This window comes from Oncorhynchus gorbuscha, linkage group LG09 (genome assembly GCF_021184085.1).
Source record: "Oncorhynchus gorbuscha isolate QuinsamMale2020 ecotype Even-year linkage group LG09, OgorEven_v1.0, whole genome shotgun sequence".
NCBI lineage: Eukaryota > Metazoa > Chordata > Actinopteri > Salmoniformes > Salmonidae > Oncorhynchus > Oncorhynchus gorbuscha.
Genome location: NC_060181.1, coordinates 22551160 through 22565782, shown reverse-complemented (window position 1 = coordinate 22565782; position 14623 = coordinate 22551160). Strand labels below are relative to the sequence as shown.

The window sequence follows — 14623 nt, the reverse complement described above, 5'->3', positions numbered from 1 at the left end:
AAAAAACTAAAAAAAACGTATTTGTAATAATGACAATTACAGCAATACTGAATGAACACTTATTTTAACTTAGATAAAACAACAATAAAAATCAATTTAGCTTCAAGTAAATAATGAAACATGTTCAATTTGGTTTAAATAATGCAAAAACAAAGTGTTGGGGAAGAAAGTAAAAGTGCAATATGTGCTATGTAAAAAAGCTAACGTTTAAGTTCCTTGCTCAGAACATGAGAATATATGAAAGCTGGTGGTTCCTTTTGACATGAGTCTTCAATATTCCCAGGTAAGAATTTTAGGTTTTAGTTATTATTGGAATTATAGGACTATTTCCCTCTATACCATTTGTATTTCATTAACCTTTGACTATTGGATGTTATTATAGGCACTTTAGTATTGCCAGTGTAACAGTATAGCTTCCGTCCCTCTCCTTGCTCCTCCCTGGGCTCCAACCAGGAACACAACGACAACAGCCACCCTCGAAGCAGTGTTACCCGTGCAGAGCAAGGGAAACAACCACAGTCCCAAAGCAAGTGACGTTTGAAACGCTATTAGCGCTCGCTAACTAGCCAGCCATTTCACTTCGGTTACACCAGCCTCATCTCGGGAGTTGATAGGCTTGAAGTCATAAACAGCGCAATGCTTGACGCACAACGAAGAGCTGCTAGCAAAACGCACGAAACTGCTGTTTGAATGAATGTTTACACGCCTGCTTCTGCCTACCACCGCTGAGTCAGATACTTGAATGCTCAGTCAGATTATATGCAACACAGGACATGCTAGATAATATCTAGTAATATCATCAACCATGCGTAGTTAACTAGTGATTATGATTGATTGTTTTTTATAAGATAAGTTTAATGCTAGCTAGCAACTTATCTTGGCTTACTGCATTCGCGTAACAGGCAGTCTTCTCGTGGAGTGCAACGAGAGAGAGGCAGGTTGTTATTGTGTTGGACTAGTTAACTGTAAGATTGAATCACACGAGCTGACAAGGTGAAAATCTGTTGTTCTGCTCCTGAACGAGGCAGTTAACCCACCGTTCCTAGGCCGTCATTGAAAATAAGAATGTGTTCTTAACTGACTTGCCTCGTTAATTAAAGATTAAATAAAGGTGTAAAAAAAAACTTCTACCATAGCCCGTTCAAAGGCACTTAAATCTTTTGTCTTGCTCATTCACCCTCCGAATGGCACACATACATACACAATCCATGTCTCAATTGTCTCAAGGCTTAAAAATCATTCTTTAACCGGTCACCTCCCCTTAATCTACACTGATTGAAGTGGATTTAACAAGTGACATTAATAAGGGATCATAGCTTCACCTGGATTCACCTGGTCAGTCTATGTTATGGAAAGAGCAGGTGTTCCTAATGTTTTTTTTGTTTGTTTGTTTTTTACACATTAATTAAAAATGAAAAAATGTAATGTCTTGAGTCAATAAGTATTCGACCTCTTTATTATGGCACGCCTAAATAAGGTCAGGAGTACACATTTGCTTATCAAGTCATATAGTAAGTTGCAATACGTTTTTAACATGATTTTTGAACGACTACCTCCTCTCTGTACTACACACATATAATTATCTAATGTCCCTCAGTCGAGCAGTGAATTTCAAACACAGATTCAACCAAAGACCAGGGAGGTTATCCAATGCCTCGCATCTATTGGTAGATGAGTATACATTTTTTTAAAGTAGGCACTGAATATCTCTTTGAGCATGGTTAAATTTTTAATGACACTTTGGACGGTGTATCAATACACCCAGTCACTACAAAGATACAGGCGTCCTTCCTAACTCAGTTGCCAGAGAGGAAGGAAACAGCTCAGGGATTTCACAATGACACCAATGGTGACTTTAAAACAGTTAGAGTTTAATTGCTGTGATAGGAGAAAACGGAGGATGGATCAACAACAATATAGTTACTCCAAAATACTAATCTAAATGACACGGTGAAAAGAAGGAAGCCTGTACAGAATAAAAATATTACAAAACATGCATCCTGTTTGCATCAAGGCACTAAAGTTTTATTGGAAAAATAATTGGCAAAGCAATTAACTTTTTGTCCTGAATACAAAGTGTTATATTTGGGACAAATCAAATACAACACATTACTGAGTACCACTCTCTATATTTTCAAGCATATTGGGAGCTGCATTATGTTATGGGTGTGCTTATAATTAAGGACAGGGAAGTTATTGAGGAGGAAGAAAGTACAGGCAAAATCCTAGAGGAAAACCTGGTTTAATCTGTTTTCCAACAGACACTGGGAGAGTAATTCACCTTTCAGCAGGACAATAACCTAAAACACAAGGCCAAATCTACACTGGAGTTGCTTGCCAAGAACAGAGTGAATGTTCCTGAGTGGCAAAGTTGACTTAAATCTACTTGAAAACCTATGATAAGACTTGAAAATGGCTGTCTTGTAATGATCAACTATACACTTGACAGAACTTGAAGAATTTTATAAAGAATAATGGGCTCCTGAGTGGGGCAGTGGTCTAAGGCACTGCATCTCAGTGCTAGAAGGTCACTACAGACCCCCTGGTTTGAATCCAGGCTGTATCACAACCGGCTGTGATTGGGAGTGCCATAGGGTGTCACACAATTGGCCCAGCGTCATCCGGGTTTGGCCAGTGTAGGCCGTCATTGTAAATAAGAATTTGTTCTTAACTGACTTGCCTGCTTAAATAAAGGTTCAATTTAAAAAGATAACGTGCAAATATTGAACAATCCAGGTGTGCAAATCTCTTAAGAGACTTACAAAGAAAGACTCCCAGCTGTAATCACTGCCAAAGGTGATTTTTATCATGCATTGACTTAGGGGTGTGAATACTTTAAATTTCAGTATATTCGCAAGATTTTCTAAAAACATGTTTTCACTTTGTAATTATGGGGTATTGTGTGTAGATGGGTGAGAATATGTATTTATTCAAAATATATTGAATTCAGGCTGTAACACAAAATGTGGAATAAGTTGAGGGGTATAAATAATTTCTGAAGACACTGTATATACAAAAGTATGAGGACGCCTTCAAATGAGTGGACTTGGCTATTTCAGCCACACCCATTTCTGACAAGTGTATAAAAATACAACACACAGCCATGCAATCTCCATAGACAAACATTGGTAGTAGAATGGAATTGCTGAAGAGCTCAGTGACTTTCAACGTGGCACTGTCACAGGATGCCACCTTTCCAACAAGTCAGTTCGTAAAATTTCTGCCCTGCTGTCAAAGTGCTGTTAATCTGAAGTTAAAATGTCTAGGAGCAACAACACCTCAGCCGCCAAGTAGTAGGTCACACGAGCTCACAGAACGAGACCGGCAAGTGCTGAAGCGCATAACCCATAAGAATCGTCTGTCCTCGGTTGCAACACTCACTACAGAGTTCCAAACTGCCTCTGGAAGCACTGTCAGCACAATAACTGTTAAGCAGGGGCTTCATGAAATGAGTTTCCATGGCCGAGCAGCCACACACAAGCCTAAAATCACAATGCGCAATAACAAGCGTTGGCTGGAGTGGTGTGAAGTTCGCCGCCATTGGACTTTGGAGCAGTGGACACACGTTCTCTGGAGTGATGAATCACGCTTTACCATCTGGACGAATCTGGGTTTGGAGGATGCCAGGAGAACGCTACCTGCCCAATGCATAGTGCCAACTGTAAAGTTTGGTGGAGGGTGAATAATAGTCTGGGGCTGTTTTTCATGGTTCGGGCTAGACCCCTTCCAGTGAAGGGAAATCTTAACGCTACAGCATACACATTCTAGACGATTCTGTGCTTCGGACTTTATGGCAACAGTTTGGGGAAGGCTCTTTCCTGTTTGAGCATGACAATGCCCCCGTTCACAAAGTGACGCCCATACAGAAATGGTTTGTCGAGATCGTGTAGAAGAACTGGACTGCACAGAGCCCTGACCTCAACCCCGTTGGTAACCTTTGGGATGAATTGGAAAGCTGACTGCGAACCAGGCCTAATCGCCCAACATCAGTGCCCGACCTCACTAATGCTCTTGTGGCTGAATGGAAGCAAGTCCCCACATCAATGTTGCAACATCGTGGAACGCCTTCACAGAAGATTGGAGGCTGTTATAGCAGTTAAAGGGGGGACCAACTCCATATTTATGCCCATGATTTTGGAATGAGATGTTTGACAAGCAGGTGTCCACATACTACTATATTTATATTCCGGTCTCTGACATCTCTCGTTCTGATATTTCAGATTTTTGTGTGTATTGTTTTTAATTGGTAGGTATTACTGCACTGTTGGAGTAGGAAACACTAGCACTTCGCTGCACCTGCAAATCTGTGTATGTAACCAATAAACTTCTATTTAATTCGACAATACCTCAGTTTATCCACACTGGGTTTTTTCACAATATATGGTTGTTATTGTGTTTTTTCCACAGTGTAAGACAACACAATATTCCTAATTGAGACTTAATAGAGGAAGAAAATAAAGGCTGTCAAGCAGCCTCACATAGTCATTGACTTCAATTGACAGGTCAGTCAGCCAATACAGTAACCAGTAGCCAGTATCCTCCACACTATTCATTTAAGATTATGCTGCTAAGGCTATCACAGTACACTTTATAATATATTATAAACTGGGTGGTTCGAGCCCAGAATACCGATTGGCTGACAGCCATGGTATAACAGACCATATACCACAGGTATGACAAAACATTTATTTCTACTGCTCTAATTACATTGGACGTGTTTAAGAACAGCCCTTAGCCGTGATATATTGGCCATATACCACACCTCCCCCCAGGCCTTATTGCTTAATATATAATAGTTTATAATATAGTTATAATAGAGGACGATCACACACGCAGGCATTTACATACAGACTGAAAACAACTGTTTTCAATCAACTCATCCATTCTCACAGAGAGAGTTCAAAGAGTTATGAATGAACACATCTATGAAACATACAAGCTATGATCAGAGGGAAACTGGAGTCAATTAAACTTGGAGTGAACTGCAACATGATGCTGGCTGTGAAACCATGCTGCAGACCGAGTGGAAGCAATAAACTTGATGTTAATCTGTTATTTACGCCTCCGACCAAAGAAATGGAGAGAATAATAAAACAAAGTGTTCAAAATGGACACAGACACACACACAAAGACACTCCATCTTTGTTTTGTAATTATGGTTTAGGGATCTGAGGCTGGAACTCCAACATGTCCATTATATATGCCAGCAGCAGATCAGACCTACTCTAAAACCTGTGTTTGTGAAACATGTTATTTACCACTGCAGCTCATCAGGTCAAAATGCAACACAACAATTCACATAATAGCCACAGCTGCATCACAGCACAGCAAATCCTCTCTCTTCTCAATCTCTCACACACACAATATGAAACTGCTGCTGCTGAGTAGAGAGGAAAAAGGCGTTTCCCCCCCAGAATCCTGAGGGACAGTGTGTCTTGTGTGTGTGAGGCAGCCAGGCTAGGCTGCATCCTGGAAGGCCAATCTAATGCAGAATGCAGCAGCACAACTGGAGAACATTGTTAATTTGTCCTTCCTGTCACAGCCGCTGCTACAGGCACAGCTCCTCTTCCTCTGCAGCTAAAACAACAATAGGCAGAATAAGGAGGATGATGTGAAATATAGCCTATGTCCGTGTGGGATCCCAACTTGTCTGAAGTGGATATGATGAGTATGGTTAGGTCTAGGCCTACTCAGTGGACAATGTCACGTGTGCATGCACACTGACAGACAGACACAAGCATGCATCCACGCACGCACGTACTCACAGACACCCACCAAATGGCCCCTGGAAGTCTTGGAATGAATTCATTAAGCAATGAATGAGTCAAATCAAAGTCTGTATGTTTCCTTTCATCCCCCTTATTACTGCCAAGCCATTAGATTACAAACTGTACAAGTGTTTGTTTATGTGTCATCATGAAGTCTGTATCTGTCTACACATCTGCTCTCCTGGCTCTGAAAGTGTACTTTCAAAAGTGGGGGATCTGGTCCTTTATTTGTCAAGTGTCTCAGAGTAGGAGTTTTGATCTAGGATCAGTATTGCCATTTAAATTGTAATAATTCAGACTATTATGGACAAGGTTAACCTGATCCTAGATCAGCACTCCTACCCCCGAGACACTTAATCAAGTGGCCCAGAGTGCAATACTGTCCCACCCTTCACTCTTTACAGAGGTTTATTGTGAGTTTCAAGCAGACAAGTAGATGTTTGGAACGTCCCTGGAAAACATTGGGATAGTCAACACGAACACAATATTATGGCAGACCAAGGTCATATGGCATATCAAAAACCGATTTCACATTTGTGTGTATATATAAATATATATATATATAAATATAAATATATATAAATATATATATATATAAATATATATATATATAAATATATATAAGAGAGAGAGAGAGAGAGAGAGAGAGAGAGAGAGAGAGAGAGAGAGAGAGAGAGAGAGAGAGAGAGAGAGAGAGTATGTGATATATAGACTTATTTCATAATGTATAACATGAACGTCAGACTATCCTATCACATTCACGAGTCTCCTGGATTTCGGCTAAATGAACTAAAAGTAGCCTAACAATGACAATATATGCCTGGTGGTTTACACTCAGGAGTCACTCACTGCTCCTAAAAATACAGGCCTTCACTGCACTGTAATTTAAAGAGCCTCGGGCTACGCGAAGCTTACAGTTGTAAACAGTAACAAGAATTCCACGGCAATAGTCAAATATAATGGCAGCCGTAGGCTTCACATGGGTGTAACTGTAGCGAATCACAAATCTTCAGGAAACACCCATAGGCTAGGCTACCTATAGTTACCACATACATCTCTCAGAAAGGTAGTCTAGATAGACTACACAAACGAAACAATTATTGAAGACTATGCTCTAAGACTTTAAGATCATATTGTGGAAAGAAATGTAATATACAACCATTTCTGGAGATTCCCGAGTCATTGTTAACTATTAAATGTACAGTAACGTTACTTTCCTGAAGATTTAATCAATGACAACCAACATTTTTTTTGTTAGCTTGAATTGGTTAACGTTACTGTTACGTTTGGCACATTATAGCGATGAAGTATCAATTGAGCGACAACACCAATGATTGAGCATTACCTCAGAATATTAACTGATATGGAAAATAACTTATAATTTTATGTGAAGAAAACGTCAGTGTCGGCACAGCAAATCCTCCATCACACACTGGAAGCCGCCTACATTTGACATAAAAATATAATATAATAAACATGACTGTACTCACTTTGTCCTTTCCGATTCGCGTGTCGGATCAATTCACTTTAGTTAACCGGTTTAATTCCTCGTTTATATGTGTTTTAAATCCGTTAAAAACTGAAGTTGCTTAGCGGTTCGTGCGCTCTCCTTTCTCTGCCCACCACTCCAGGCTCGTTGAGTTCTGTATATTCCCCATCCTGAGCCGAGCATTCCAATATGGCTGACAGGAACAACCGGCCTACAGTTGAAGCAACTACACCCCTCACAGGAAAATTGTGAAGCAGGCAGGCGTTAGAAAAACTGTAGCAGGCAATGCCACACACTCACCAAACATTCATGCCGCCACACCTTGAGTGTTACTTTAAAACAGCATTCTACTTGAAATGTTTAAAGTCATGGTGATTCATTTTGCGATGCCCCAGCAATTACTGTAATACCTGACATCAAAGGCTACAATGTAACGTTCTAACTTTTGGCTGCCCCAAAAGTCGATGTGTATGTTTTTTTTTTGACAATGACAAAATCCACTGTGAGCTGCTAATGTAATAATCATTTTAAGCAGTTCTGTATGTTATACGCTACTGTATCATTTTGAACATAGCTGTTATTGCATATATTTGAATCGATCTTATCATTTTCAAAAGGTTTTATTTAGTTTCTATTTATGTGGTTGTGTGTGTGTATGTATTTGACTGAATGACCACTTGCTATCCTACTTCTCTGCACACAATTTGTTCACACACCACAAGTATGTTTCATTTCAAGTAGAAGGGGTTGCCCCTAAAGTAGCCTAGCTAGCCTATATATCTAGGGTCATATACTCCAACCCTACCATTTAGGACAAAGTAAAGTTGATGACATGATGTGTGCATTGGCGCATACACTGTCTGCATGCAGTGGAGTCAAGTTACCTGGAGACTGATTTATGTATCAACAAAAAGGGCCACGATTTACTAATTGCATCACCCTTCCCCCACATTGGAGGGGTACAAGGCCAGTAACACCTGTTCACTGGTAACCGGACTCTCCTTCTCATTCTCTTTTGAGGAAATCACAACTATGTTTTTTGTTGCTGGATTTCCACCACAAAGAGTAAGTGTATGACTGATATCTTGTCATTACAGTAATGATTCAAAGCTTACCTGCAGTCCTATATGGGTGAAAAAGTATGTGAACCCTTTGGAATTATCTGGATTTATGCATAAATTGGTCATAAATTTGATCTGATCTTCATCTAAGTCACAACAATAGACAAACATGTTGTGCTTAAACTAATAACACACAAATTGTATTTTTCTTGTCTATATTGTATACATCATTTAAACATTCAGTGTAGGTTGGGGAAAGTATGTTAACCCCTAGGCTAATGACTTCTCCAAAAGCTAATTGGAGTCAGGAGTCAGCTAACCTTGAATCCAATCAATGAGACGAGATTGGAGATGTTGGCTAGAGCTGCCGTGACCTATAAAAAAAAACACAATTTGAGTTTGCTATTCACAAGCAGCATTGCCTGATGTGAACCATGCCTTGAAGAAAATAGATCTCAAAAGACCTAAGATCAAGAATTGTTGACTTGCATAAAGCAGGAAATGGTTACAAAAGTATCTATAAAAGCCTCGATTTTCATCAGTCCACGGTAAGACAAATTGTCTATAAATGGAGAAAGTTCCGCACTGTTGCTACTCTCCCTAGGAGTGGCTGTCCTGCAAAGATGACTGCAAGAGCACAGCGCAGAATGCTCAATGAGGTTAAGAAGAATCCTAGAATGTCAGCTAAAGACTTACATAAATCTCTGGGACATGCTAACATCTCTGGTGAGTCTATGATACATAAAACAGTAAGCAAGAATGGTGTTCATGGGAGGACAACCCGGAAGAAGCCATTGCTGTCCAAAATAAACATTGCTGCACGTCTGAGGTTCGCAAAAGAGCACCTGGATGTTCCACAGTGCTACTGGCAAAATATTCTGTGGACAGATTAAATTAAAGTTGAGTTGTTTGGTAGGAACACAACACTATGTGTGGAGAAAAAAAAAGGCACAGAACACCAACATCAAAACCTCATCCCCACTATAAAGTATGGTGGAGGGAGCATCATGGTTTGCGGCTGCTTTGCTGCCTCAGGGCCTGGATGGCTTGCTATCAACGGAAAAATGAATTCCCAAGTTTATCAAGACATTTTGCAGGAGAATGTAAGGCTATCTGTCCACCATTGAAGCTCAACAGAAGTTGGGTGATGCGACAGGACAACGACCGAAAACACAGAAGTAAATCAACAGAATGGTTAACAGAAGAAAATACTCCTTCTGGATTGGCCCAGTCAGAGTCCTGACCTCAACCTGATTGAGATGCGGTGGCATGACCTCAAGAGAGTGGTTCACATCAGACATCCCAAGAATATTGCTGAACTGATACCATTTTGTAAAGAGGAATGGTCCAAAATTCCTCCTGATCGTTGTGCAGGTCTGATCCCCAACTACAGAAAATGTTTGAGGTTCTTGCTGCAAAAAGGAGGGTCAACCAGTTAGAAACCAAGGGTTCACATACCTTTCTCACACTGCACTGTGAATGTTTACAGTCTGTTCAATAAAGACATGAAAACGTATAGTTGTTTGTTTTATTAGTTTAAGCAGACTGTCGATTGTTGTGACTTAAATGAAGATCAGATCAAATTTCATGACAAATCTATGCAGAAATCCAGGTAATTCCAAAGGGTTCGCATACTTTTTCTTGCCACTATGTACATGTGTAGCCAACCATTTTGCCTATCAAATAGAAGGGATACCGGTATATAGTAGATATGGTAGAGTTCCATCCATTTGGCAAACACAGAATAAAGACCCCTCTCGGTTCAACTGCCACATACTGTGCATACATCCATCCCTCTCTGCCGATAGCAAGTGGTTGTTCACTCAGCAGTGTTCTGTGCGGACTCATAAAAAAAAGAGGCAGATTCCTATTCCTTATGCACAATCACCCACACACTATGAGTATTAAAAGCTTCCAAACGGAGTAACCCTTGGCATAGGGAATCATCCAATCCCCATGATTTACAGAAAACAGGTTTACAGAAAAATGACAGAGACCCAGGTCAGGACAATGGTGTCCAAGACCATCTTACATAATGGTTTGGTAAATTGGTAATGCAGTTTTTCTAGGTAATTTTCATCTTCAATATTTCATGGCCTTTTACTGTAAATACAAATAGTCTGTGAAAAAACACCCCCACTATCAGCCATTATGAAGCAACACTATATGACCAGCAACCAGACCTTACTCTGCGTAGCAAGGTCCCAGATGGCATCCTATTCCCTATATAGTGCATTACTTTTGACAAGGGCCCAGATCTAAAGTAGTGCACTGTGTAGGGAACAGTGTAGGCTCAGTGTAGGCTGCTGAGGGGAGGACGGCTCATAATGTCTGGAACGGAGCGAATGGAATGGCAATAAACGCATGGAAACCATGTGTTTGATGTTGTTGATAACTTACCACTTATTCTGCTCCAGCCATTACCAGCCCACACACACAATACTTCTTCTGGGAATTGACATGTCTGTGAGGGGAGGAGTCTTCCTGTTATATACTGTACGTGTGTATAAATGATGTCATGATGTGTGTTGGACTAATCTTGTTGCGGTCACCCAGTCTGTGGGTTGGTAGCAGGTAGCCTACCCATAGAAGCTACCTGCACTGGGCCAGTAACCGAAAGGTTTCTGGTTCGAATCCCCGAGCTGACTAGGTAGAAAAAAATCTGTTGAATTGTGCCCTTGAGCAAGGCACTTAACCCTAATTGTGACTAAGTCGCTTTGGATATGAGTGTCTGCTAAATGACTTTATGTATAGATTCAGCTTGATTCAACGGGGCCCCTGTGTAATGTAATCCTAGTATTATAGATTCAACCTCAAAAAGGTCTTAGACGTCCCTGGATTCAATTACTACAACTCATAGCAAAGTTGTAGTTATGAGCAAAAAACATTGTTTTTAAAAATCCCTCGTCTCTAATCTACAGCTGGATTTAAAATGTGGTCTGTGATTGTTTATGTGTTGCATTGTATGAACACAGAGAGGAGAGGGATTTATATTTGTAGAGCTGGCAACAGTTAGATAATAAAAATTGGAATACTCTGGCATTTGGATGATGACTTTGATGATTTTGCCATCTGCTGGTGTGATTAATGAGAGGATTCTCAGATGATGTAGATACGGGCTTGCCTGTCGCCACCGTAACAGGATTTAATACAAATCTGAAGAAAGATTACTGCATGAAGGCAGCAAAACTATTACATCTGATTATATATGGGCCAAGAGGGTTAAAATGTTATAATCCTCAAGAATAAAAAAAATGGTAGTATAGCTTAATATTGTTGTTGTGCTGTGGGATGAATCAAAATACTTTTTGAAAAGGTACTGTAGGTTTTCAGGAGTTTTCAGAAGATGGGCAGGGACTCGGCTGTCCTGATGTTAGGGGGAAGCTTGTTCCACCAAATCGCTATATAGAGAAATTAAAGTATTTAGTTTGTCATTACAATATCAATCTCATCCTGTGTAGCTCAGTTGGTAGAGCATGGCGCTTCTAACGCCAGGGTAGTGGGTTCGATCCCCGGGACCACCCATACGTAGAATGTATGCACACATGACTGTAAGTCGCTTTGGATAAAAGCGTCTGCTAAATGGCATATATTACATGTAGCCTACTCAAACAGTTTACAGAAGACAGTTCTGGGATGTGAATTAAAATGTAATAGAGGCTGTACTGTCCCCTGGTGGCAAAAGGCATATTACAAAACAATATATTCTACTATAAAGAATATACAAGAAACACTAATATTAATGGAAAATATTTCACTTGTTCATTTAAAATGTTAGAAGAAGTAGCTTGTGTCATGTTATATGAAGACTGAGACAAATACATTAAACATTTTAACAACACTAAAATGCATAGTTTGGGTTGAGTGTATTAAACATACAAAAACATATTTAGAAGAAAAAGCACATACATTAAATATGAAATACTTATTTGGATGTGAGTAACCTGTGAAGCATCCCAATATAAAAACATCTAAGGTTCCTCCTTTGATGTAAATAATACAATACGCAGTGTACCGCTTAAAAGGAAAATGACACCCAAAACTGTTTTGGTATTTGTTTCATTAGTCCATTGTTGATATAGTCCAAAAATGCATCACAACGGCAGTATTTCTGTAGTTTTTAAATTAAATATCTTGAAAAATGTATTTCTGATATTCAAAACATGTTGGGATTATATCAACAATGGACTAATGAAACAAATACCTAAATAGTTTCCATTGAACATAAACAATAAGATATATGCGTTTAAAACTATAGGTTGGAAAGTTTATTCCCATCAATTAAAAGACATCCTATGCAATCAGGTGAACTTTGGGTTGGTCATCCATCCACAGGCAATCACAAATCATGACAAGAGTTGATTTCCCAACTGTTCATAATCACCTGGGTTATTAGGGCACACCTTAGCAAAACAATTTTCAATGGTTAACAAAAATGAGCGTTTCTTATTGAACAAGTTCCTGTTTCAGTCCGTTTTCTACCGTTTGGTGCCTACTGAACACGATCCTGTTCCGACCCCCAGCTACCAGGTGGCAGTGTTGAATTTTCACTCAAGTTACTCCACTTTCCAGATGGCTATCTTCCCGTCCTCACGGGCTGCCCCACTCAGCACATAGCGGTCCTCTGCGGAGCACAGTGCCTGGACACAGTCTGTGTGAGCTACCAGCTCCTTCTCCACCGTGTGTCGCTGGGCATCCACTACGTAGATCTTCCCTCTGGACTTCCCCGAACTCCAACCTCGGCCCCCAACCCAGATCTGACAGGACCGGTTAACACATTATTTCATCACCATAAAGGACACATCTCATTTCTGGTTTTAAGACATGCTGAATTGACATGCCAGAGTGCATTGTGATAGGAATGATCTAGTCAGTATTTTTTTAAAGCGGGAAAAAAATATGAAAAAGGCGGGAAAGGAGCGGGAAAGGGAACCCATGGTGATTTGGGCCTGTTAATACTTTAAACCTAGGTTAAACTTTCACATAATACCTTAATACAGAACTAAGTAATGTAACTAATCCAGTGGAGTATCCAAGCAATGCCATCTTATAGAAAGTAGAGTAGAGTAGAATAGAAGCACACTCATTTTCCTCCTACAGTGCAGTCTACAGACAATCTCACCTGGTTTTTGACCTTGATAAGGCAGGTGACGCCTGCACAGTCAGGCAGCTGGATCCTCTGGAAAGGCTTGGTGGGCTCCCTGAGGTGCCACACACACAGCTCCCCTACGTCTATACAGGCCGTCCACAGCTGCTCCCTCTGAAACACGTACGGTACACAACACGGCTCCAATCATCACTCCCATACCATGTCAAAGTAGCCCAGACCTCGTAGTAGGCTGTATGTAAACTATGACATACTATGTACATACAGTGGGGTCTGAAATTATTGACACCCTTGAAAAAAGTTGAGCAATAAATAGAGTATAAAATAAATAAAATAGAGTTATTGTATGCAACAAAAAAAAGGAAATTTTATTTTATACTACCGTAATTGCTCAGAGAAAGATATTGTTTAACAGGTAATATTTTTTTTTCTCAAAAAAAGGTAGGAAAAAAATTGACACCCCCTAAAGATTATTATAGATAATGTAGTCAAAAAGTGTAGTATTTGGTCCCATATTCCTAGCATGCAATGACTTAATCAAGCTTGTGACTCTACAAACTTGTTGGATGCATTTACAGTTCATTTGGTTTGTTTGATTATTATGTGCCCAATAGAAATGAATGGTAAATAATGCATAGTGTCATTTTGGAGTCACTTTTATTGTAAATAAGAATAGTCGATGTATCTGAAGACTTCTACTTTAATGTGGAAGCTACCAGGATTACAGATATGGTGACAGGTTACCATGTCTTGGGGGTATGATTTTGATCCTCATCATTATTCCATTTGAGATAATAAAATAAGAAAAATATATATACACACATTTCACAGTTTTACACGCTCAAAGCGGTGCGCCTGGCACCTTTTACCAGAGGTGTGGACTCGAGTCACAAATGATGATTTTAGACTCAACAAAATCAAAAAAGACTAGCAACTCGACTTTGACACCAATGACTAGTACTTGGATTTGAGCCTTTTGACTCAATGACATGATACCCTCCTCCCCAAGCCCAAATATATAAAAAATTATGCTATTAAAAAAAGTGCGCGCATCAACTCCCTGCCTGTGCCATTAAACCCCTTCAACTCATCCAGAACGCTGCAGCCCGTCTAGTGTTCAACCTTCCCAAGTTCTCTCACGTCACCCCGCTCCTCCGTTCTCTCCACTGGCTTCCAGTTGAAGCTCGCATCCGCTACA

At 40.0% G+C, this 14623-nt stretch overlaps 2 protein-coding genes across 3 annotated transcripts in view; both read right to left on the bottom strand.

The window, feature by feature from the left end:
• Positions 1-7465, bottom strand: part of ptk2aa (protein tyrosine kinase 2aa) — a 180338-nt gene extending 172873 nt beyond the window's left edge. For both annotated transcript variants that reach the window (XM_046361717.1, XM_046361716.1), the window contains exon 1: positions 7259-7465. The gene's annotated coding sequence lies outside the window, so the exon portion shown is untranslated. The remainder of the gene's footprint in view (positions 1-7258) is intronic.
• Positions 7466-11422: 3957 nt separating this feature from the next.
• Positions 11423-14623, bottom strand: part of LOC124044335 (DENN domain-containing protein 3-like) — a 48955-nt gene continuing 45754 nt past the window's right edge. Inside the window, exons 24-25 of the mRNA XM_046363993.1 lie at positions 13441-13578; positions 11423-13075 (exon numbers count right to left, since the gene is read on the bottom strand). Coding sequence (XP_046219949.1) covers positions 12875-13075; positions 13441-13578 — 339 coding nt within the window. The 3' untranslated portion in view covers positions 11423-12874. The remainder of the gene's footprint in view (positions 13076-13440; positions 13579-14623) is intronic.